Here is a 26,620-nt window from a genome sequence, read left to right as displayed (position 1 = left end):
GGTGTCCGGATCTCAATCATTATGGTGTAAAGCTCCGGGCAAGCGTCGGGGTCTCCAATTAGGTTGTGGAGATTGCCCCGAGCAATTTGACGGGTACCGGTGACCGCCCCCAAGGGTTGCCAAAGTGTACGGGTTCGGTGACCGCCCCCAAGGGTTGCCATTTGTACGGGTTCGGTGACCGCCCTCAAGGGTCCCTTAGTGTAATCACGGCATCTTGCATTGGGAGAGGGCGTGAGGATATTACGGTGGCCCTTGTGGCTTCTTGGGGAGCATTGTACCTCCACACTGCTCCAAACGGAGATTAGCATCTGCAAGGGTGTGAACTTCGGGATACATCATCGTCTTTGTGTGCCTCTGTTACCTCTTACCTGACCCCTTTACTTATGCACCTTACTTTGTGATAGCCATATTGTTCTTGGTCATATATCTTGCTATCTCATAGTTGTTTATCTTGCTTAGCATTAGTTGTTGGTGCACATAGGTGAACCTAGTTGTTTTAGGTTTTGTGCTTGACAAATTAACCGCTAGGTTTATTCCGCATTTGTTCAAGCCTAAACCGTAATTTTTTTTGAAAGACCTATTCACCCCCCCCTCTAGGCGACATCCATGATCTTTCACCTGGGTGCGCCAGGAGAGGGGGGCGCACCCTGGTGGGCTGTGCCCACCCAGTTGCCCCTCTCCAGCAGGTCTTGGCTCCAGAAATTCTTATTATTGATATAAAGAATCCTCGCAAAGTTTCGTTCCATTCCGAAAACTTTTATTTCTGCACAAAAACAACACCATGGTAGTTCTAGTGAAAACAGCGTCAGTCCGGGGTTAGTTTCACTCAAATCATGCAAATTAGAGTCCAAAACAAGAGTAAAAGCGTTAGGAAAAGTAGATACGTTGGAGATGTATCAAGCACCAACTAAGGGGCACTATGATCGTACTTGAGCATTGGGTGTAGCTAATATGTGAGTGTGTTTCATAAATGGATCAATGATTGAGCATAATGGGCTAAGGGATAACTTATTTTAGCATTGATATTTTGAAAGCCATGGTTGCTTATTGATATGCTTGATTATTAAAGTCCTCATGTCTTGCTTTGAACCATACAAAAGTCCAAATGTCCATGCTATGAAGAAAAGAATATGAGATGAACATGTTAAGCAGCATTCCACATCAAATTGTTTGCTTTTATCATTTACTTACTCGAGGACAAACATGAATTAAGCTTGGGGATGCTGATATGTCTCCAATGTATCTCTAATTTTTGATTGTTCCATGCTGTTATATTATCATTCTTGGATGTTTTATAATCATTTTATAGTCATTTTATACCATTTTTGGGTACTAACCTATTGACATAGTGCCAGGTGCCAGTTACTATTTTCTGCATGTTTTTTACATCGCAGGAAATCAATATCAAACAGAGTCCAAACGCAGTGAACCTTTTTGTGGAATTTTTTTGGACCAAAAGACATCCGGATGGGCCAAAGAAGTACCGAAGAGGGAGTCCGAGGTGAGCACAAGACACCAGGGCGCGCACCTCGGTGGCCTCCTGAACCGCCTCTTTGCTCTATAAATACCCCAATATTCCAGACACCCCAGGGGAGTCGACGAAACTCAATTCCAGCCGCCGCAAGTTCCAGGACCACCAGATCCAATCTAGACACTGTCATAGAGGGGTTCATCATGTCCATTGGTGCCTCCCCGATGATGCGTGAGTAGTTCTTTATAGACCTTCGGGTCCGTAGTTAGTAGCTAGATGGCTTCCTCCCTCTCTCTTTTGATTCTCAATACAACGGTCTCTTGGAGATCCATATGATGTAATTCTTTTTGCGGCGTGTTTGTTGGGATCCGATGAACTTTGAGTTTATGATCAGATCTATCTTTTTATCCATTAAAGTTATTTGAGTATTCTTTGATCTCTTATATGCATGATTGCTTATATCCTCGTGTTTCTTCTCCGATATTTGGGTTTTGTTTGGCCTACTTGATCTATTTATCTTGCAATGGAAAGAGGTGCTTTATGATGGGTTCGATCTTACGGTGCTTGATACCAGTGACAGAAGGGGAACCGACACATATGTACCGTTGCCATTAAGATAACAAGATGGGGTTTATTTCTACATAAATAGATGTTGTCTATATCATGTCATCGTTCTTATTGTATTACTCCGTTTCTCCATGAACTTAATACACTAGATGCATGCTGGATAGCGGTCGATGTGTGGAGTAATAGTAGTAGATGTAGGCAGGAGTCGGTCTACTAATCTTGGACGTGATGCATATATAATAATCATTGCCTGGATATTGTCATGATTATTTGAAGTTCTATCAATTGCCCAACAGTAATTCGTTTGCCCACCGTTTGCTATTTTTCTCAAGAGAAGCCACTAGTGAAACCTACGGCCCCGAGGTCTCTTCTTTATTATATTTGCCTTCACGATCTATTTTTATTTGCTTTTATTTTCATATCTACTAAACCAAAAATACCTTGCTACAATTTATTCTTATTTATTTTATCCCGCGTTCCCGCGTGATCTATTTATCCAATCTATCATATTTTTATCCCGTCTTTTTGCCAATTTCTAGCGCCGTTATCCGAAAGGGATTGACAACCCCTTTAATACGTCAGGTTGCAAGTATTTGTTATTTGTGTGCGGGTGTTGTTCACGTAGTGTTGCGTGGTTCTCCTACTGGTTCGATAACCTTGGTCTCATCACTGAGGGAAATACCTACCGTTGTTGTGATGCATCATCCCTTCCTCTTTGGGTAAATACCGACGTAGTTCAAGCAAACATCACCTATACTTGTGGGTTATCACTAGCTCGTGTCCCATGACCTACCCTACCTTGCCGGTGACCGGACCAACATTCTGAGGAGCACAGTCGGTCGCCGGACATGGCCAGGGCGGAGTCGGGCGAGCGGGGAGCGAAACCGAGCGAGCGCCACTTAGATTAGGTTTCATGTTGCATGTAATAATATTGATTTGAGGTTTCTAATCTGAGGTATCCGGATGTGGAACGTGTTTTTTGGGTGGTGGCCGGTCACTATACGCGAACGCGTCCGGGCGCGTCCATGGACGTTTGTGGGGTCGGATTTGTCAGGTCTGGCTGTAGATGCTCTTATGAGGGCTAGCTGGCACATCCGGTTAGTGCTTGATCAGTCTGTCACGTTGGACATGGCCCAGCACAGACCATGCATCTTATATTTATTCTTTCTTCTTTCTCTTTCTCAATCCACATCAATGATATGCACGTGACCGAATAATTTGAATACAAAATGAAGAATATGGTTGCATACATGCACAAATAATGATTTAAAATGGACACTTCCGGACACTAACCGGGCGCGTTCACGGACATTTGAGGAGCCAAATTCAAGGAAGCCGACTATAGATTATTATTTTTAGTCTAAGTACACCCTCTTTATTATTCAATGCTAATGTTTAGTGAGAGGAGAGGGTTGTAGGAGCCAGAGATGCCTACCTATACTAAGACCTAGAGCATGTTTAGTGAGACAATGTGCCTCTAAATTTGAATCCCCTCAAAGGATAAGGATATATGAGGAGCCAAATTCGAGGAGACCGATTGTGGATGCTCTAAAGCCTTTGGTAAATTGAACAAGAGTCTTTGCTTTAGCTTTTTGGTGGGTTTTTAACGTCGCCTTGCCGGTGTATGGTTTTTTAGAGGTATAACGACTCTTTATTCATGTAAGTTCATCAAAATCAATACAACATCATGAGGTCGAAGAAACCACGCATGACTTCTTACTCCTAAAGATAGTAAAAGTTTAGCTACACTATCAACCTCAAAGTTTCGAGTCCTACTTCTATGTATAAAATTACAATCCACACACTCTAGTGATCTAGCACGAATCTTCTGAATAATTTTTGAATGTCTCCCACCTTGACGCGTTTCAATGTTTCAAAACAACCGTGGCACAACCAAAAAAATTGGGACCCGAGAGATGTCCAAGTCTTTTGTCAATGTCAATGCTAATGCCCACAACATGCAATAGCTTCTAGTGTTGGCACATCAGTTATACCCATGAAAACAATCGACAACTAGCCCATGTAGTCCTAGATGACCTTGACAAATCGCAGTAGAAGCACCTCTATCTCCATATCTACTCACAACACCATCAACATTAGTCTTCATAGTACTTCATGGCGGTCTAATCCAAGGCTGCCGAACATGGACTCGAGTTGGATGGGGCTCGGCTGGCTGCTGACGAGAGATGGAATTAATATCAGAGATAAAATGCTTGATAAAGAGATGTGTGGACATTGGCGACTGAAACTCCTGCTCATATATAGCTTCCTTCGCGCATACCACAGAGCCCATAGAGTCGCTACCATCTCAGTAAAATCATCCCGCTGCAGCGAATCATGCATAGAAGCGAGCCATAGTTTTGCACTTGTAATTCATCATCATCATATGTTCAACCATTTCTTCCTTCGCTAGTGTCCATGATGCTCTGGCCATTGAACACTCAACTAGTGCGTACTTCCATGAATCACGGATACCACACAAAGCACAATAAGGGGTGTCAGCTATGTTCATGTGATTGAAAATTTCCAAAGTAGGGATTGAGTGTTGCGCAAGACGCCACAAGAAAACCTTCAGCTTTGCATGTACCCAAGAACTCCACAAATTCTCCCATTGTTTTGATGTTGACTCTAAATATGGAGCACCAACATTGCCATCAAGCTAGCTCTCTCTTGAGAGTTTTGTATTTATCAACATACGATAGGCAGAGCGAACCAAAAAACATCCATTATTTCCATGAGCCCATGACAAAAAATCTGGCATGTTCCTAGTGCAAATAGGGATGTCCAAATCATAGTGGCATCCATTGGTAAAAATGAAACCCTCACTAGCTCCTCCCTCTAGCTAGCAATGGTACCATCAATAAGATTCAAGACCATGAAGACAGTATTACGAGCGGCAATTATAGGTCTCATAGAATTTTCCCTCGGCAACCAGTTATGGTTCCAAATTTCTGTAGAAGTTCCATCTCCAATGCGCCTAATAAGACCTTGATCGAAACAGGACATCTCTTTCTTCAATTACCGATCTCCAAATCTGTGATGGATGAGAACCCACAGTCGCATGCAAAATAGGAGTGTCAAGAGAACACACTGATTCAAGGATCTGTGTACTCAAAGAATTTGTGTCTTGAAGAATTCTCCATACTTGCCTAGCAAGAAGAGCCAAATTAAAAATCTCCAAGTTGCGAAAACCCATGCCACCCAAATGTTTCAGTCTCGTCATGACATCCCATGACACCCAGGCAACCTTCCCTTTTTCATTCTTGACACCCACCAAAATTTCCCGATCAAAGATATTAGTATTCAAATGAAACATGAGGGAGTTTGAAACATCCCATAGAATATACTGGGATAGCTTGCACCATTGATTTAATCAAAACTTACATCCCTTCCATGGATAATAGTTTCTCGATCCACCATTGAATTTTATTCCACAATCTATCTTTCAAATATTTGAGAGTTCCAGTTTTGATCTCCCAACATGTGAAGGCATACATAGGTACTTTTCATTTAAAGATTCATTTGCACATTAAGACAGAGCTTTACCTCATTTTGATGTTCTTAGGACAACCCTTACTGAAGAAAATGGAGGACTTGTCTCTGTTTATCCTTTGACCCAAAGCACTGCACTAAGTATTCAACAAGTTTGAAACTTATTTTGCCCCTTCTATACCCGCATTGAAAAACAATAGTCTATCATCTGCGAAGAGGAGGTGGTTCACCGGCGGAGCCGATAGAGCCACTTTAATACCACTAAGCTGAGATGACCGATTGTTAAAGCATCTACATCCGAGCGCCTCAAACCCCCATTATATGCCCCGACAGACGACCCAGTTACTGTAGCGACCTGACCCGAATGGATCACGTCTACTGTGCTACGGTGTCATCCCTGGATCAGTAATGCTGACACCACACAGTACATCGAGGTTTTATAGCAGAGTTGCAATCACACACTTATTACATCGATGGCTCAAAAAGAACTTATTACAATAAATATGGCAGAAGGCCATATAATATCGATAACAGCGGAAGACTCAGAAGATAAATGGGTCCATCAACTCCAGCGGCATCACTGAGTATAGGGCCACGACCTAAACGCACCTCAATCGTCGTCTGAAAAGTCTGCAACATTAACGTTACAGCCCGAAAACGGGTCAGCACATGGAATATGCTGGCAAAGTAACACATAGAGAGTAATGGAATGAAACAGCTATACTACATGCATATATGGCTGGTGGAAAGCTCTATGGTTACAGTTTGCGTAAAGCCAATTTTTCCCTACTGCAAAGGAATAAATTTTATTTACTATCATGGTGGTTGTGAAACATTGAGAATGGTTGACAGCATTCTCAATCCCAATTAAAAGTAATTAAAACCCAATAACATTAATTAGAAGTAACATGTTGAGATTCACAATGATATTCAAGTACTAGATACTCAAGTTGTCCATAACCGGGGACACGGCTAATCATGATTAGTTTGTAAACTCTGCAGAGGTTGCGCACTTTTCCCCACATGACTCGATCGCCTCCGTTTGTTTTCTCGCACTACATGGTGTTTGAGAAACGGATGACCGAGACATAGTCTTTCAGAAGCACTAGCACCTTACATGTGGGGTAGACCGGTACACCTACATCCCCTACATCTGCTAGTCCACCCCGTAAGAGTTCGCACAACTTAGTCAACTATGCCAGAGCCCATAGTAGCATGTGGCTGCACACGGAAGTTTCTAGCATGAAAGATCTTATGATCCCTTTGAGCCTGGGTGGCGGTCCAAAAAAAAACAGGCAAGTCCTGATAGACATCAGGTGCCTCAATCCACCCAGATGTGTGTTTAAGTTGCCACCTTAGATAAACCATTAAAATTATCAATCTCACATCTGTCATGGATATCACTCACCCAATCCACATCTACTAGCATAGCATGGCAATATAAGCAAACGTAGAGTAACTCCCAAATGTTTCATAATAATACAGGTAATAGGTACTACCTCATCTACTTCCCATCCCACAATTTAATTAGATCCTAATCATGCAATGTGAGAGGATTGATCTAATGCAATAAAACATGGGTTGTAGAAAAGGTATGATCAAAGTGTTACTTGCCTTGCTGATGATCCGCGAGTCCTAGGGTTTCGAAGTAACAAGCGGCGCAATCCGGGTAATCTATCGCAGACAAACAACAAGCATACAATAAGTACTCATCTAATGCACAGGTAAAACTCGAACAAGAGAACGAACCAGGTAGTTCAACTTAAGAACTCCGGTTGCAAAGAAAGAACGAAAAACAAACGGCGGAAGAAAACAACTCGGTTCTAGCAAGTTGAAACTAGGTCAAAATTTTACTGTAGCAAAAGCTTGTTCAAGTTGATTAGACGGAACGGCGGTTTCGAGACGAAACTCCAGGCGCTTGAATCACCTGATTCCGATAAACGAGCGAAAAAATAGACTAGGAAGAAGATCGGATCTGAGATCGCGATCGCGGAATAAATCCGACGAAAAGAAAAAGAAGAACGGTTAAACGAACGGACGTCTTTAACCTAGAAGAATCCGGTGATCACGTTCGTTAGGACGAACGGTCCGGCGAACGGTCCAAAGGCAACTAAATCGGAGAAGAAAACGAATCCGATCTAGGGTTTCGGAGAAGAAAAACCGATCGAAAAACTGATCTAGAAAACCGGAACGGTTTAGAGAAGAAAAGAATCGGAACGATTAGAAGAAAACGATCCGAGAAAAAGAATAGATGTAGCGTGGGGCTACCTTGGCGAGGTCTCCGGTGAGGGGGCTCCGGCGGCGTCGGCGTAGGGCGGCGGCGTGGGCAAGGTGCGGCGGCGGCACGGGTGTGGGGCGGTGGCGGTAAGGTGCGGCGGCGGCGCGGGTGAGGCGGCGCGGCGGCGGTGACGCAGGGCGCGGTGTGATGCGGCGCGGCGGCGGTGCAAGGCGCGATGTGGAGGAGAGCTTTGATTTGATGTGTTTAGAAGGGGGGTGCTGGGTATTTATATTGGGGAGGGGAGGGGTTTACTTGGGGTAGAGGACAAGGAATTAGAATAGGAGTAGGAAAGATCTAGAAAATAAACGGAGTAGGACTAAAGAAAACGAAATAAGGAAAAGGGGACAAGGGGCGCCCTAGAATCCTAAAAGGATTCGGTCCTAGCAAGAGGCGGCGGCGGCCGACCGGCTCCTGGCTCGGCGCCTGGCGCCTGGGAGCGCGGCGGTAGGTGGCTTGGCTTGGGCCTTTGGCCCAAGGCGCTGCTCAATTTTTTTTTAAATAGTTTCCTCGCGCAGAAAAAAAAACAAAAAGGGATCTAAACGAACTCCGAAAAATCTAAAGTAAATTTTCCCCGACTCCTAAAAATGAGCCGAACAAAATGAACTTTTCTCCGGACCTAAAATGCAATTTTTGAAAACGCGCATTTTTCCCTATCCAAATAAAATGCAAATAAACACCGGAAAGCAAAATTGATCTATTTATTATATCTTCATTTTTCCTAAATTTGGGAAAGTCATATTATTCCCTCTCTCATATATTTTGACACCGGAAAAATTATTGAAGATAAAATAAATAAATCAAATGATCCTATTTTCAAAATTTGAGAGAACTCTCAAATATGAAAATAACGAAATCTCCAACTCTCTCCGAGGGTCCTTGAGTTGCGTGAAATTTCTAGGATCAACCAAAATGCAAGAAAATATGATATGCATATGATCTAGTGTATAACATTCCAAATTGAAAATTTGGGATGTTACAGTTACCAACCAGTAAAAAAACCCAACCCAGACGAACGCCTCATACCGGACACAAACACCTAGGCTAACCAGCACCCCTCATTTCCAGTCCCAAATTTGGGGTGGATATGGGAAGGCCCATCAGATCTGGCCCACGCTAGCCCACCCGACCACACATATATTCATCCCCATACATTCCCCGGACCAAACCCTAATCACTCCGCTCCACTCCTCGGCCAACCTCCCTTCCAACGATCCCCGACCTTCTCCGGCATGGCGAGCAATGGTTTGAGTCCTTCATCACCTAATGTGTGGACTGGGACCTCATCTTACTTGGGTCCAAGGAGGAGATGGTCGTCCGCATTGCGCTCCGCGCGTGCTAGTGAGGAGAACGCCCAATAGCAGTCAGACTCGATTTAGCAGGAATCCATAGCGTCCGCCCAAATGGCGCTTGCATTCGGCGCGAGGTGCGTCGTTGCTGCCTCCCGGATGGCAAGGTCCGTGAGGTGTCCAAACGCCGTGGAGGAGGTGTTGGGGAACGCAGTAATTTCAAAAAAATTCCTACACACATGCAAGATCATGGTGATGCATAGCAACGAGAGGGGAAGAGTGTTGTCCACGTACCACCGTAAGAGGAAGCGTTATGACAACGCAGTTGATGTAGTCGTACGTCTTCACGATCGACCGATCCTAGTATCGAAAGTACAGCACCTCCGGGATCTGCACACGTTCGGCTCGGTGACGTCCCACGAACTCTCGATCCAGCTGAGTGTCGAGGGAGAGCTTCGTCAGCACGATGGCGTGATGATGGTGATGATGATGCTACCGTCACAGGGCTTCGCCTAAGCACTACGATGATATGACCGAGGTGGATTATGGTGGAGGGGGGCACCGCACACGGCTAAGGGATCAATGATCAACTTGTGTGTCTATGGGGTGCCCCCTCCCCCATATATAAAGGAGTGGAAGAGGGGAGGGGGGGCCTCTCTAGGCGCGCCCAAGGAGTCCTACTCCCACCGGGAGTAGGATCCCCCCCCCATTCCCTTTGTTGGTTTTAGGAGAGAAGGAAGGAGAGGGAAGAAGGAAGGAAAGGGGGGCCGGCCCCCTCCCAATTCGGATTAGGCTTGGGGGGCGCGCCCCCTCCTTTGCTTATTTCCCCTCTCTTCCACTAAGGCCCAATAAGGCCCATATACCTCCCGGGGGGTTCCGGTAACCTCCCGGTACTCCGGTATACTCCCGATTCCACCTGGAACCATTTCTATATCCAAACATAGGCTTCCAATATATCGATATTTACGTCTCGACCATTTCGAGACTCCTCGTCATGTTCGTGATCAAATCCTGGACTCCGAACTACCTTCGGCACATCAAAACACATAAACTCGTAATACTGATCATCATCGAACGTTAAGCGTGCGGACCCTACGGGTTTGAGAACTATGTAGAGATGACCGAGACATGTCTCCGCTCAATAACCAATAGAGGAACCTGGATGCTCATATTGATTCCTACATATTCTACAAGGATCTTTATCGGTCAAACCGCATAACGATATACATTGTTCCCTTTGTCATCGGTATGTTACTTGCCCGAGATTTGATCGTCGGTATCCCAATACCTTGTTCAATCTCGTTACCGGTAAGTCTCTTTACTTGTTCTGTAATGTTACATCCCGTAACTAACCCATTAGCTACATTGCTTACAAGGCTTATAGTGATGTACATTACCGAGAGGGCCCAGAGATACCTCTCCGACAATCAGAGTGACAAATCTAATCTTGATCAATGTCAACTCAACAAACACCATCGGAGACACCTGTAGAGCACCTTTATAATCACCCAGTTACGTTGTGACGTTTGGTAGCACACAAATTGTTCCTCAGGTATTCGGGAGTTGCATGATCTCATAGTTATAGGACCATGTATAGTTATGGAGAAAGCAATAGCAACAAACTAAACGATCATCGTGCTAAGCTAACGGATGGGCCAAGTCAATCACATCATTCTGTAATGATGTGATCCCGTTAATCAAATGACAACTCATGTCTATGGTTAGGAAACATAACCATCATTGATTCAACGAGCTAGTCAAGTAGAGGCAAAATAGTGACACTTTGTTTGTCTATGTATTCACACATGTACTAAGTTTCTGGTTAATACAATTCTAGCAGGAATAATAAACATTTATCATGATATAAGGAAATATAAATAACAACTTTATTATTGCCTCTAGGGTATATTTCCTTCAGTCTCCCACTTGCACTAGAGTCAATAATCTAGTTCACATCGTTATGTGATTTAACATCAATAGTTCACATCTTTATGTGATTAACACCCAAAGGGTTTACTAGAGTCAATAATCTAGTTCACATCGCTATGTTATTAACACCCAAAGAGTGATCATGTTTTGCTTGCGAGAGAAATTTAGTCAACGGGTCTGCCACATTCATAGTTGTATGTATTTTGCAAATTTCTATGTCTACAATGCTTTGCACAGAGCTACTCTAGCTAATTGCTCCCACTTTCAATATGTATCTAGATCGAGACTTATAGTCATCCAGATCGGTGTCAAAGCTTGCATCGATGTAACTCTTTACGACGAACTCTTTGTCATCTCCATAACCGAGAAACATTTCCATATTCCACTCAAGATATTTTTGACCGCTGTCCAGTGATCCACTCATGGATCACTATTGTACCCTCTTGCCAAACTTATGGTGAGGTACACAATAGGTCTGGTACACAGCATAGCATACTTTATAGAACTTATGACTGAGGCATAGGGAGTGACTTTTCACTCTCTTTCTATTTTCTGCCGTGGTCGGGTTTTGAGTCTTTACTCAACTTCACACCTTGTAATACATGCAAGAACCCTTTCTTTGCCTGATCCATTTTGAAATTCTTCAAAACTTTATCAAGGTATGTGCTTTGTGAAAGTCAAATCAAGCGTCCTGATCTATCTATATAGATCTTGATGCCTAATATATAAGCAGCTTCATCGAGGTCTTTCATTGAAAAATTCTTATTCAAGTATCCTTTTATGCTATTCAGAAATTCAGTATCATTTCTGATCAGCAATATGTCATCTCTCCCACTCACTTTCTTGTAAATACAGGCTTCTCCAAAAGTTCTGTATAAAACCATATGCTTTGATCACACTATCAAAGCGTATATTCCAACTCCGAGAGGCTTGCACCAGTCCATAAATGGATCGCTGGAGCTTGCACACTTTGTTAGCACCTTTTGGATCGACAAAACCTTCTGGTTGCATCATATACAACTCTTCTTTAAGGTATCCATTAAGGAATGCAGTTTTGACATCCATTTGCCAAATTTCATAATCATAAAATGCGGCAATTGCTAACATGATTCGACGGACTTAAGCATCGCTACGGGTGAGAAGGTCTCATCGTAGTCAACTCCTTGAACTTGTCGAAAACCTTTCGCAACAAGTCGAGCTTTGTAGACAGTAACATTACCGTCAACGTCAGTCTTCTTCTTGAAGATCCATTTATTCTCTATGGCCTGCCGATCATCGGCAAGTCAACCAAAGTCCATACTTTGTTCTCATACATGGATCCCATCTCAGATTTCATGGCCTCAAGCCATTTTGCGGAATCTGGGCTCATCATCGCTTCCTCATAGTTCGTAGGTTCGTCATGGTCAAGTAACATGACTTCCAGAACAGGATTACCGTACCACTCTGGTGCGGATCTTACTCTGGTTGACCTACGAGGTTCGGTAGTAACTTGATCAGAAGTTTCATGATCATCATCATTAGCTTCCTCACTTACTGGTGTAGGAATCACTGGAACTGATTTCAGTGATGAACTACTTTCCAATAAGGGAGAAGGTACAATTACCTCGTCAAGTTCTACTTTCCTCCCACTCACTTCTTTCGAGAGAAACTCCTTCTCTAGAAAGGATCCATTCTTAGCAACGAATATCTTGCCTTCGGATCTGTGATAGAAGGTGTACCCAACAGTCTCCTTTGGGTATCCTATGAAGACACATTTCTCCGATTTGGGTTCGAGCTTATCAGGTTGAAGCTTTTTCACATAAGCATCGCAGCCCCAAACTTTAAGAAACGACAACTTGGGTTTCTTGCCAAACCACAGTTCATAAGGTGTCGTCTCGACGGATTTAGATGGTGCCCTATTTAATGTGAATGCAGTTGTCTCTAAAGCGTAACCCCAAAATGATAGCGGTAAATCAGTGAGAGACATCATAGATCGCACCATATCTAGTAAAGTACGATGATTGACGTTCGACACACCTATGTTGTGGTGTTCCAGGTGGCGTGAGTTGCGAAACTATTCCACATTGTTTCAAATGAAGACCAAACTCGTAACTCAAATATTCGCATCTGTGATCGGATCATAGAAACTTTATTTTCTTGTTACAATGATTTTCCACTTCACTCTGAAATTCTTTGAACTTTTCAAATGTTTCAGACTTATTTTTCATTAAGTAGATATACCCATATCTGCTCAAATAATCTGTGAAGTTCAGAAAATAACGATACCCGCCGCGAGCCTCAACACTTATCGGATCGCATACATCAGTATGTATCATTTCCAATAAGTCAGTTTCTCGCTCCATTGTTCTCGAGAACGGAGTCTTGGTCATCTTGCCCATGAGGCATGGTTCACAAGCATCAAGTGATTCATAATCAAGTGATTCCAAAAGTCCATCAGCATGGAGTTTCTTCATGCGCTTTACACCAATATGACCTAAACGGCAGTGCCACAAATAGGTTGCACTATCATTATTAACTTTGCATCTTTTGGCTTTAATATTATGAATATGTGTATCACTACGATCGATATTGAATAAACCATTCGCCTTGGGTGTATGACCAAAGAAGGTTTTATTCATGTAAACAGAATAACAATTATTCTTTGACTTAATGAATAATCGTATTGCAATAAACATGATCCAATCATATTATGCTCAACGCAAACACCAAATAACATTTATTTTAGGTTCAACACTAATCCCAAAGGTAAAGGGAGTGTGCGATGGTGATCTTATCAACCTTGGAATCATTTCGAACACACATCGTCACCTCGTCCTCAACTAGTCTTTGTTCATTTTGCAACTCCTGTTTCGAGTTACTACTCTTAGCAACTGAACTAGTATCAAATATTCAAATACCGAGGGGTTTGCTATAAACACCAATAAAGTACACATCAATAACATGTATATCAAATATACCTTCGTTCACTTTGCCATCCTTCTTATCCGCCAAGTATCTAGGGCAGTCCACTTCCAGTGACCATTTCCTTTGCAGTAGAAGCACTCAGTTTCAGACTTGGGTCTAGCTTTGGGGTTCTTCATGGGAGTGGCAACTTGCTTGCCATTCTTCTTGAAGTTTCCTTTCTTTCCCTTGCCCTTTTACTTGAAACTAGTGGTCTTGTCAACCATCAACACTTGATGTTTTTCTTGATTTCTACCTTCGCTGATTTCAGCATCGCGAAGAGCTTTGGGAATCGTTTCCGTTATCCCTTGCATATTATAGTTCATCATGAAGTTCTAGTAACTTGGTGATAGTGACTAGAGAACTCCGTCCATCACTATCTTATCGGGAAGATTAATTCCCACTTTATTCAAGTGGATTGTAGTACTCAGACATTTTGAGCACATGCTCACTCGTTGAGCTATTATCCTCCATCTTGTAGGCAAAGTACTGTCAGAGGTCTCATACCTCTTGACACGGGCATGAGTATGAGATACCAATTTCAACTCTTGGAACATCTTATATGCTCCGTGGCGTTCAAAACATTTTTGAAGTCCCGGTTCTAAGCCGTAAAGCATGGTGCACTAAACTATCAAGTAGTCATCATACCAAGCTTGTCAAACATTCATAACGTCTGCGTCTGCTCCTACAATAGGTATGTCACCTAGCGGTGCATCAAGGACATAATTCTTCTGTGCAGCAATGAGGATAATCCTCGGATCATGGACCTAGTCGGCATCATTGCTACTATCATCTTTCAACATAGTTTTTCTATAGGAACATATCAAAAAAATAAACCGGGAGCTACATTGCGAGCTATTGATCTACAACATAGTTATGCTAATACTATTAGGACTAAGTTCATGATAAATTAAAGTTCAATTAATCATAATACTTAAGAACTCCCACTTAGATAGACATCCCTCTAGTCATCTAAATGATCATGTGATCCAAATCAACTAAACCATGTTCGATCATCACGTGAGATGGAGTAGTTTTCAATGGTGAACATCACTATGTTGATCATATCTACTATATGATTCACGCTCAACCTTTCAATCTCAGTGTTCCGAGGCCATATTTGCATATGTTAGGCTCGTCAAGTTTAACCCGAGTATTCCGCGTGTGCAAAACTGGCTTGCACCCGTTGTATGTGAACGTAGAGCTTATCACACCCGATCATCACGTGCTGTCTCGGCACGGCGAACTGTCGCAACGGTGCATACTTAGGGAGAACACTTATACCTTGAAATTTAGTGAGATATCATCTTATAATGCTACCGCCGAACTAAGCAAAATAAGATGCATAAATATAAACATCACATGCAATCAAAATATGTGACATGATATGGCCATCATCATCTTGTGCCTTTGATCTCCAAAGTACCATCATGATCTCCATCATCACCGGCATGACACCATGATCTCCATCATCACCGGCATGACACCATGATCTCCATCATATTGATCTCTATTAACATGTTGTCACATGGTCGTCTCGCCAACTATTGCTTTTGCAACTATTGCTATCGCATAGCGATAAAGTAAAGCAATTGTATGGCGCTTGCATCTCATGCAATAAAGAGACAACCATAAGGCTTCTGCCAGTGGACGATAACTTCGTTACAAAATATGATCATCTCATACAATAAAATTTAGCATCATGTCTTGACCATATCACATCACAACATGCCCTGCAAAAACAAGTTAGACGTACTCTACTTTGTTGTTGCAAGTTTTACGTGGCTGCTACGGGCTGAGCAAGGACCGTTCTTACCTACGCATCAAAAACCACAACGCGGCATATTGATTGCTTTTTGATCTTCAGAAAGAACCATGTTCATTGAATCCGATTCAACTAAACTTGGAGAAACTGACACCCACCAGCCACCTATGTGCGAAGCACGTCGGTAGAACCAGTCTCGCATAAGCGTACGCGTAATGTCGGATGAGACGCTTCATCCAACAATACCACCGAATCAAGAAACAACTAGTGACGGCAAGCAATATGTATATACCTACGCCCACAACTCCTTTGTGTTCTACTCGTGCATATAACATCTAAGCATAGACCTGGCTCGATGCCATTGTTGGGGAACGCAGTAATTTCAAAAAAAATCCTACACACACGCAAGATCATGGTGATGCATAGCAACAAGAGGGGAAGAGTGTTGTCCACATACTCTCGTAGACTGTAAATGAAAGCGTTATGACAACGCGGTTGATGTAGTCGTATGTCTTCACGATTGACCGATCCTAGTACCGAAAGTACGGACCTCCGCGATCTGCACACGTTCGGCTCGGAGACGTCCCACAAACTCTCGATCCAGCTGAGTGTCGAGGGAGAGCTTCGTCAGCACGACGGTGTGATGACGGTGATGATGATGCTACCGTCGCAGGGCTTCGCCTAAGCACTACGATGATATGACCGAGGTGGATTATGGTGGAGGGGGGCAACGCACACGGCTAAGGGATCAATGATCAACTTGTGTGTCTATGGGGTGCCCTCCTCCCCTGTATATAAAGGAGTGGAGGAGGGGGAGGGGCGGCCTCTCTAGGCCCGCCCAAGGAGTCCTACTCCCACCGGGAGTAGGATCCCCCCTTCCCTTTGTTGGTTTTTGGAGAGAAGGAAGGAGAGGGAAGAAGGACCAATTCGGATTGGGCTTGGGGGCGCCCCCTCCTTTGCTTCTTTCCCCTCTCTTCCACTAAGGCCCAATAAGGCCCATATACCTCCCGCGGGGTTCCGGTAACCTCCCGGTACTCCGGTATACCCCTGATTTCACCCGGAACCATTTCGATGTCCAAACATAGGCTTCCAATATATAGATCTTTACGTCTCGACCATTTCAAGACTCCTCGTCATGTCCGTGATCAAATCCGAGACTCCGAACTACCTTCGGTACATCAAAACACATAAACTCATAATACTGATCGTCACCGAACGTTAAGCGTGCGGACCCTACGGGTTCGAGAACTATGTAGACATGACCGAGAAATGTCTCCGGTCAATAACCAATAGCGGAACCTGGATGCTCATATTGGTTCCTACATATTCTACGAAGATCTTTATCGGTCAAACCGCATAACGATATATGTTGTTCCCTTTGTCATCGGTATGTTACTTGCCCGAGATTTGATCGTCGGTATCCCAATACCTAGTTCAATCTCATTACCGGCAAGTCTCTTTACAAGTTCCGTAATGTTACATCCCGTAACTAACTCATTAGCTACATTTCTTGCAAGGCTTATAGTGATGTACATTACCGAGAGGGCCCAGAGATACCTCTCCAACAATCGGAGTGACAAATCCTAATCTTGATCCATGTCAACTCAACAAACACCATCGGAGACACCTATAGAGCACCTTTATAATCACCCAGTTACATTGTGACGTTTGGTAGCACACAAAGTGTTCCTCTGGTATTCGGGAATTGCATGATCTCATAGTTATAGGAACATGTATAGTTATGGAGAAAGCAATAGCAACAAACTAAACGATCATCGTGCTAAGCTAACGGATGGGTCAAGTCAATCACATCATTCTCTAATGATGTGATCCCGTTAATCAGATGACAACTCATGTCTATGGTTAGGAAACATAACCATCATTGATTCAACGAGCTAGTCAAGTAGAGGCAAACTAGTGACACTTTATTTGTCTATGTATTCACACATGTACTAAGTTTCCGGTTAATACAATTCTAGCATGAATAATAAACATTTATCATGATATAAGGAAATATAAATAACAACTTTATTATTGCCTCTAGGGCATATTTCCTTCAGGAGGCGCATCCCCTTCGTTGGCAAGCCGACTTGGAGGCCTTCCGTGGCCCGTCAGCGTTGGGTGGGGGGAGGTCGCGAAAGCCCTCACTGCAGACGCTAGTGAGGTGGAGTCGCAATCTCCGACGCCGATACGGGTGCCTGGTCAGCAACCCCGGGCACCGCAACTGCGTCGTGGTGGATGTGTCGGGCTTCACCCATGACAGATCCATCGTCGACCTCACGTCATCCGGTGACGTGCAGGCCACGGGCTCCGGCGAGGAAGAGTAGGGCATGAGAGACAGCAACGCCTCGAGTCGAGTGAGCTGGTGTGTGTCCCATGTCCTACTCTGCCTCGCCGGCGACTGCACCAACACTCCGAGGGGCACAGTCGGCCGCCGAACATGGACACGGCAGAGCTGGACGAGCTCCAGTCAAAATCAGGTTTCACGTTGTATGTAATTGTATGGATTTGAGGATTCGTAGTTGAGGTATCTGGTTGTGGAAACGATAATTTGTGGTGTCGCTGATCACTGCCTACGGACGCGCCTGAGCATTTGAAGGGTCGGATTTTATGTATCCAGTTGTAGATGCTCTTAGATTTTAGCAGGCACGAGAGGCCCCATGCTGCCAATAAAAATAGATAGGGTGAAAGAGGATCTCCGTGGCGGATACCTCTTAATGGTTTAAAATTATGCAACCTTTTATCATTGAACATAACTCAAAACGAAACCGAGCTTACCATGCTCATCACCGTGGAAATCCACTAATGTGCAAAGTCCATTTTTTTCCTTGATTTGACAGGTGTTTGTTTTTTCTTTTTCTTTTTTGAGTGGCGACAGGTGTTTGGTTTTTTTTTGAAGGGGTAAAACCAATTTATTCGTCAAAAGCCACACTCTGTGGGATACAAATAGGGTTATGAGGTTGGCCCAACCAAACGTGGCGCCTCGGCCCTCTACTTAGAGATAACTTGGCTAATCTATGCGACAGATGTTTGGTAGTACTAGCAGTGTAATGAGTCCTCTCCTATTCGGGGGCGCGTACTCTAGGTAGAGCGCACCCAGGGCTTGTGGGCTGTGGCCCATTTAGAGTAGAGCGTTGCTACGTCTCTGGTTATTTTTTCATAAAATATAAATATAAGTTAAACCTGTAAAAAAAATTGTCTCAAAAAAAACCTGTAAAAAATGTTTATTCGCGTTTTATGGAAGGATATAAGGAAAATAAATAAATAATTTTAAAAATATCACAATATTTAAAAACATTCAGTAGTTTATAAAATATACACATATTTTAAAAAATATTCATATATTTAATCAAAATACTAATTAAATTTTAAAAACATATTTGGTAATTTAATATATGTTCATATTTATTTACAAAACTTACACTATATTTTAGAAAAAATTCATGGACTCTTTAAAAAATGTATGAAATTTAAAAATTGTTCACAATTTCTCTATTTCTTTACAAATTTTGAGAAGAAAAATAGAATAAATAAAGGGACTTAATAAAAGTAAAGAAAAAGGAGAAACAATAAAAATCCATGTGCTAATGACTAGCACAACCATCACGGGTACAACATGTTTTGTACTTAAATAAATGTTCGTATTTCGTTAACAAAATTTTCACTCTCTTTTCAAAATATGTTCATGTACTTTCTTAAAAAGGCATGAAATTTAAAAATTGTTCACAATTTATTGTAAAAATTCACTAATTTTGAGACGGAAGATAAAATAAGTAAAAGTACACATTAAAAGTAAAGGAAAAGGGAAAAAAGGAAAACCATACAATATTTTAGAAATATTCACATATTTTAGGAACGTCCATATATTTTATAAAATGTGCATTGACTTCTAAAAAGTGTTTAATTTTTTTAGGCTATCTAAAAAGCATTTAGTAATCTAATAAATTTTCATGTTTGTTTGACAAAACCTTCACTCTCTTTTTAGAAAAATGTTCATGGACTTTTCTTCCAAAATGCTTGAAATTTAAAAATTGTTTGTAATTTATTAAAAATCACGAATTTAAATATGGAAAATAAAAATGTAAAAAATTGAATTAAATGAAAAGGAGAAACAATAAAATGACATGCGCTAACCTTCACTATCTTTTTAAATATGTTCATGGACTTCTTTGAAATGCATGAAAATTAAAAAAGAATCAAATTTTGAAAATTCACTAATTTTGAGAAGTAAAATAAAGTAAATAAAAGGACATGAGACAAGTAAATAAAAGGACATGGCAATCATACAATATTTTTTGAAAACATTCACATTTTTCTTGAAATATTCTATGAAAATATTCATTAACTTCTAAAATATGTTTGTTAATTTAATAAATGTTCATATTTGTTTAACAAAACCTTCGACATATTTTTAGAATATGTTCAGATTTTTTAAAATGCATGATATTTCAATATTGTACGTATTTGCTTTTATAAAGATCATGAATTTTGAGTGCACAATAAAAAATAATAAAAGGATATAATAAAATTAAATAAAATGTAGAAACAATAAAAAACCATGAGCCTCTTTTTTTATCGTTTTGGGGCTACAAGCCTCTTTTGTGGCCTAATGCTCTATTTTTGAAGGGTCGTATCGCTTTTTGCCCGCAGTTTTTCTCTCACTCTCTTTTATTTTCTTTTAGTACTATTACTTTTTTCTCTCAATCTTTTTCGAACACAGTACAAACGTAGATGTACATACATATGCACATACGCTCATTCATATGAATAGGCATACACACCTAACTCATATGAGCATCTTCAGGAGATTGAGTCACTACACACGTCTTTATAATCAACGGAAACGTTTCGTAAGCGCAAAGGTATGATACACAATCCACAAGATACGCAGGGTGTGCCGTTTCATGACTGCTGATGTGGGACTATTCAAAGGGAGTAGCACTCTGGTCCGCTTTGCCCTATTGTTTTTTTAGGCTTCCACATTGCCTGACTATTGCTGTTTAGTGTAACTAGGGATTTTATTCAAAATTTAGAAATAAGCGGAATACAATCAATATCTATTTTTTTAGGGGACAGTCAATACCTGATAGAACCTCTAGCCACACATGGCGGCCTACTCAAAGAGAGCAGCTCCTTTTGTTAAAGAATGGACTTCAAAATTAGTTTCCCTTTGCCCGGCTAGTGTGCGCACTAGCGCTCTGACCCGCCTGAGCCTGCTAAGAGCAACTCTAGCAGACCCCATATATCTCGCGAACCCGCAAAATTCCGGCGAGTATATGAAATTGGCTCAATTTTCTTGTCAGAACAGAGCCCGTATACTCGTCCAGTTCGTAAAAAATTTTTACCGCGGCCTGTAAACCGCCCCTCCCCCGAAGCAGTATCTCTATAGGTTTGCGGGGCAGATACGGGTTGAAACCCTATCCCCCGCCGCCGTGTTTCGCCGCAATTCCCCACTCCCTTCCTCGCATTTCTCGCCACTGGTGAGCCCGTTTCCGCCTCCAGCCGCCATGTGGGGCCGTATGTGGAGTTCCGGCCGTAGCTTCGGTGGGGGCGGCGACCCCAAGCGCGAGCGATGTGTCCGCGCGGACGGTGCGAGGAAGTGTGCGGCCAAGAAGTGGACCAACCAAGGCCTCGAGCCGCTGGCGTCACTCCTCCGTCGCGAGACGGAGGAGTACGACCGCCGGCATGAGCTCCTCCGGTCGCCCTCCTCGGCCGTGGGCTCTTCCTCCGCCGCGAGGGGTCGTTCCGGCGCGACGCTTTCTCCCCATGAAGAGGAAGTGGTCGGAGGTGTCGGAGGAGATCGAGCTCGTCGCCGTCAAGCAGGAGCAGAAGGAGATCGAGCGCCGAGGCGTCGTCGGGCCCGAAGATTTTGTGGCCGATGTCGACGCGGTCACGGCTGCCATTGCCGAATGAAGCTTGCGCGAGGAGGTGAAGCGCCGGCACCATGACGAGGAGCTCGAAGACTTCATCCTCAAGTAGGCGGTCGCGACCAACCTTGCTGCCAAGGACAAAGACGACGAGTGGTGGCGCATCCGCGAGAAGCAGAGGCAGAAGTTCATCGATCTTGTCAGCTCTAACGAGACGGACTAAGAACCTCCACCGCATCGTACTCGGCCCGCGAGCTCATTCATTTTTGTACATCGACCTTGGCCTCGCCGTCGCGAGATCCCCCACCCCCTAGTACTAGTGGTGCAATGTAGTATATATGATCATGTAGTATGTGATGAATTAGTGTGGTTGTAATTTTTCCCGCGATTTTTTTAAATTATACAGTTTTATATACGGGTCTACTCTGCCGCGTATGATTCCGACCCGTAAAACAGTTCCACGTTAAACTGTAAACGCCGTATACGGGTCAGTTTTTTACAGGGTCCGCTGCAGATGCTCTAATCAGAGGTTTCTCAAAAGAAAAGAAAAATGGACAACAACCGATCCTTGGTCGTCGCAGAAAGAAAAATAACAATCGAATATCCAATGACTGAACCTTTCGTCTATGTCTCCGCCATAGTTACCAGGGTCAAAACCAGCCGCCAAATCATGGTTGGTGGAATGGATCAGAAGCCGGAGCACGTCTTCGTCGCGTGGTTTCTCCGCGCGCGTCGCCCGCCTGCCTGGTCAGCGCGGCCTGGAGCTCCCAGCCGGGTCGCCGTCCTCTCCTCACCAACCGCCAGACTCCGGTACCACCGTACTTAATAGAGACGCCCATCGGACAGGGAGAGGATATTTTCGGTGAGAGGGACCAAAGCAGACCCGCGGAGGGAAGGCCATGGAGGACGGAGGCCTGCGCGCGAGCATTCTCGTCAAGGTACATCTAACTAGCAGATCCGACCCCGAGCCTTTCCATTTTAATTTTTTTTGTCGGTGAATTTGCTTGCTAGGGTTCCCTGGGGCGAAATGTGGAGCAGAAATTGTTGGTGGATTTGATTGTATATATTACTGTATATCGTAACTTCCTAAGACTGATTGCTGTTGCGCGCTGGGGAACATTGTATTTCTGATGCTAACATCATAATCAGGGAGTGCGCATATGGAGTCTATTTCGGGATGCTATTTGTTTTGCACAACTTGGGTTAGGTTAGTTGCACCCCTTGACATGAATATCATCGATAGACGAAGGGTAGTTGATACAAATTTCAGAACCTGAGAAGATTGATGCAATGTTAAGCGTTTATTTCTCCCAGTAATGGATTCATCAAGGAACATAGAGTTAGACTGTTGGGCTTAGGAAAATTATGTACTAGGCTGTCTTTGATTTACTCCTCACAAACAATGCTTATGTTGAGACATGGCCTTCTATCAGGATGGTGCAACATGCCATGGTGAAGAATCACAGTCTCTACTGGAAGTATCTCAACACCCAGAGCTTAAACCTAGAGGTTCTGACTGGAGACCACCTGCAATCATTCTTGGTGAGCCTTCTTGTATTAAGCATATTTTTGCTTCTTTAAATTCACAATCTTCTTCCTTGAAGACCATGGAAGAACTGACAACCAAATCATATAGTCGTATATATGGAGCATCCTTTTTTACATTCTTTAGCATGACATGACCTCAGATCGCATGGTTAGTTGCTCTATTCCTGATTCTGCTAGGATAGCTATTCTTGGCATCCAAGGCATGTTCATAGTATTCTTCTATTTCACAGTTATCTTCCTGGGTGATATTCTCTTTGTTTCTGCTGGTTCTCATGCATTAGAAGGATACTGATTGACTAAAACCTGCAGGACTTGAATGCTTGGAGAGTATGGCTTTCAATGGCATCGCCACAAACCTAGTTGTGTATATCCGCTCAGTTCTCCATGGTGGCATTGCCTCAAGTGCTTCAATTGTTTCTCTTTGGTATGGGACTAGCTTCTTTGTGCCTATACTTGGAGCAGGCATAGCGGATGCTTACTGGGGAAATTACAAGACTGTCTTGATCTCCCTTGTTATGTACCTACTTGTAAGATCAGTCTTCCTGCTAAGCCCATAGACCTTATTCATATTTCAATCCTCTTTCTTATGTTTGCGAAATATTTTTACTAATCTAACCATTCTGTTGATGAATACTACTGAGGGAAAGATTATGATGAAATACTGTTGCGTATTGCAGGGCATGGTACTCATTACAGTTGGATCATTTATACCTTCTGCTCCAGCCTTATGCAACTTAGGCTCATGCTCGTCATCAAAAGGAACTGAGAATCTAATTTTCTTCTCGGGTTTGTATCTATCTGCTGTTGGTTGTGGAGGAGTAAGGTCCGCATTGCTTCCACTTGGGGCAGACCAATTCAACAATGAGAACAGTCTAGATACGCCAAAGAGGAGGAATTTCTTCAGTTTGTTTTATATCTGTGTCATCTTTGGTGTGATTACTTCTGGTACCATTGTAGTCTGGGTTCAGGAAAATGTGAGCTGGGCTATAGGATATGGTATTGCTACCACATGCATAGCTCTGGCTTTGGTAGGCTTTGTGGCCGGAACACCAATATTCCGGCGGCGTGAGCCTAGTGGTTCCCCAATGAAGAGTATTTTCCAGGTTACTTTTGCTGCTTTTAAGAACATGAGCTTAGAAATCCCTGCCGATAGCTCTCTTCTTTATGAGGCCAGGAGCAAGAACACACACAAGAGAGGACCGAGATTAGCTCATACTGATGATTTCAGGTACTGCACTGCCTGTTTTTTGTTACTTATTCAGTGAAATTTGCACATATGGTACGTTACCTTTATTTACATTTTGTAGCTCCAATTGAAGTAATCATGTCCGTGCTAAGTAAGCTGTTAATTATCTAATAATTTCTTAAAGAGAAGTCAGCATAAAAAATCATTGATTATGGATCAACATAATATGTACCTCATTAAGCTTATGAAGGGAAGTTGGAGAGAAAGGTGCTCCCGAGACACTAAAAAAATGCAGTTATTTTATCACAAAGCAACATACTTTTACTGTCATTGCGTTACTATCCTATGGTTTTGTATGAAGTCGGCAACGAATGTTCACATATCATATCACTAATCCTATCTTTTTTCTCAGGTTCTTGGATAAGGCAGCCGTTATTTCTGATCTTCCCTTTGACAACAGCAGTTGCCAAAGTTCTTGGAGGATCTGTACTGTAACTCAAGTCGAGGAATTGAAAATACTAATCCGACTGCTTCCAATTTGGGCGACTGGAGTATTCTTTGCTTCTGCAATCTCACAAATGCACACTACCTTCATTCAGCAGGGAACCGTGATGAACACCAAGATTGGCTCGCTGTCCATTCCACCAGCTTCCTTGTATTCCTTTGAAGTGATATGTGTGACACTTTGGGTTCTTCTTATGAACAAAGTCATTGTACCAGCGACCAGGACATTCTTCACAAGTGGAGCGGAGCTAACACAGTTGCAGAGGATCGGGATTGGCCGTTTCCTAATGATCTTTGCCATGGCAATGGCTGCTCTTTTAGAAGCAAAGAGGCTAGAGAGCGTCCAGCATGGCAATCCATTAAGCATCGTGTGGCAGCTGCCGCAGTACTTCGTCATCGCTGGGGCAGAATGCTTCGTCATCATTGCTCAGCTGGAGTTCTTCCATGGCCAGGCACCTGACTCCATGAAGAGCATGTTGACGGCGTTTGCGTTGCTCACCACTGCTCTCGGCAACTACTTGAGCTCAGCTATCATCACCCTTATTGCGAGGCTGACTAGGGAATGGCAGAGCCCTGGATGGATACCTGATGACCTGAACGAAGGGCACCTTGACTACTTCTACTGGTGCCTTACAGCCATCTCATTTGTGAATTTTATTGTCTATGTCTATTTTGCTAGTAAATACAGATTAAAGAAAATTGTTATTGATGGCTAAAATCCATTGTAACCACACCACACCAATTGAAAGTGTATATATAGGCCACAGAACTAGAAAAACATTTTCTGTATCCAGAAATCGGCTTAGGGTATCTGAGAATGATGTGTTGTGTTGATAATACCGTGATGGCACCTTCAGAAAGATGATTCTGTGAAGTTCTGAATGCTGCGAAGAGTGTCGATCTTACACACCTCCTAGCATTTCTAATGGCTGTTCTCCTGTTCATGTTCAGGATACAATATACGTACAGTTTACAAATGTTTGTATGCAACATTTGCTTTAGTTTATATTCATATTTTGGGAAACGTTTGTACTCATCCGGCTGATCTTTCGGTGCGTGTCAACCGTCTCCGTGGGCGTTCGATCAGTTTTGATCGGATGGCCAGGAGCCACCCTCATCTACTTCACGTTCCTGCAACTCCACCCATGTTCCAGAAGCACTTCTGCAACTTAGCACTTGCTGCAGAAGGACTACATGGCCAGGTACGCGGGTGCTCGCCCGTGCTCGCTGTCGGCCCCTCCAACAGTCGTCGTTCGCCGGCGAGGCAGACCTTCACCGTCCCAATTTCATCCCTCATATTTTCTTTCATCGTCTCACTTGTCATCGGCCTGGCAGCCGGCCGCCCTGCCGCTCGCATCTCCGTGCCCTACATCTAGATCGGGATCGCCAAGCCACCACCCAATGTCGGCGAAAGTGCCTGAGATCCGTGCAGCCCAGTCATCGTTTCAGTGGCGCGTGGCCTATCTGTCGATGATGTCGGTGTCAGGGGAACCCTCCCTGCTGATCTGTCCCGGCCCTGCGCGGCATCTTTGTGAAACAAAGCCATTGTTGCAATAGTTGTTTATAAAATAAAGCTCTTGTTGCAAAGAAGGGACCCATACGCAGAGATGCTTTTGCAACGTCACCAATGTTTATGAAACAAAGCTCTTGTTACAATAGTCATCGATGTGTTTCTGAAATAAAGCCCTTGCTACAATAGTCACCGTTGTTTCCGAAACAATACCCTTTTTGCAAAGACAACCTAGATCGGACCTTTGTTGCAAAAAGAAATTGCAACAAGATCTCTG

The 26,620-nt window shown here is 43.2% G+C and overlaps 1 protein-coding gene across 1 annotated transcript; it reads left to right on the top strand.

Annotated features, from left to right (window-relative positions):
- The first annotated feature begins 22,235 nt into the window (after nt 1-22,235).
- Nucleotides 22,236-25,724, top strand: LOC125536254 (protein NRT1/ PTR FAMILY 8.3-like). Its single transcript, XM_048699446.1, has 5 exons — nt 22,236-22,533; nt 23,029-23,137; nt 23,453-23,670; nt 23,821-24,371; nt 24,742-25,724. Exons 1-5 carry the CDS (start codon nt 22,495-22,497, stop codon nt 25,547-25,549), a joined length of 1,725 nt encoding a protein of 574 aa, XP_048555403.1. The 5' UTR covers nt 22,236-22,494; the 3' UTR covers nt 25,550-25,724.
- Nucleotides 25,725-26,620: the final 896 nt, after the last annotated feature.

Source organism: Triticum urartu, chromosome 2, assembly GCF_003073215.2.
Source record: "Triticum urartu cultivar G1812 chromosome 2, Tu2.1, whole genome shotgun sequence".
Classification (NCBI taxonomy): Eukaryota; Viridiplantae; Streptophyta; class Magnoliopsida; order Poales; family Poaceae; genus Triticum; species Triticum urartu.
This window is presented reverse-complemented; position numbering and strand designations above follow the sequence as displayed.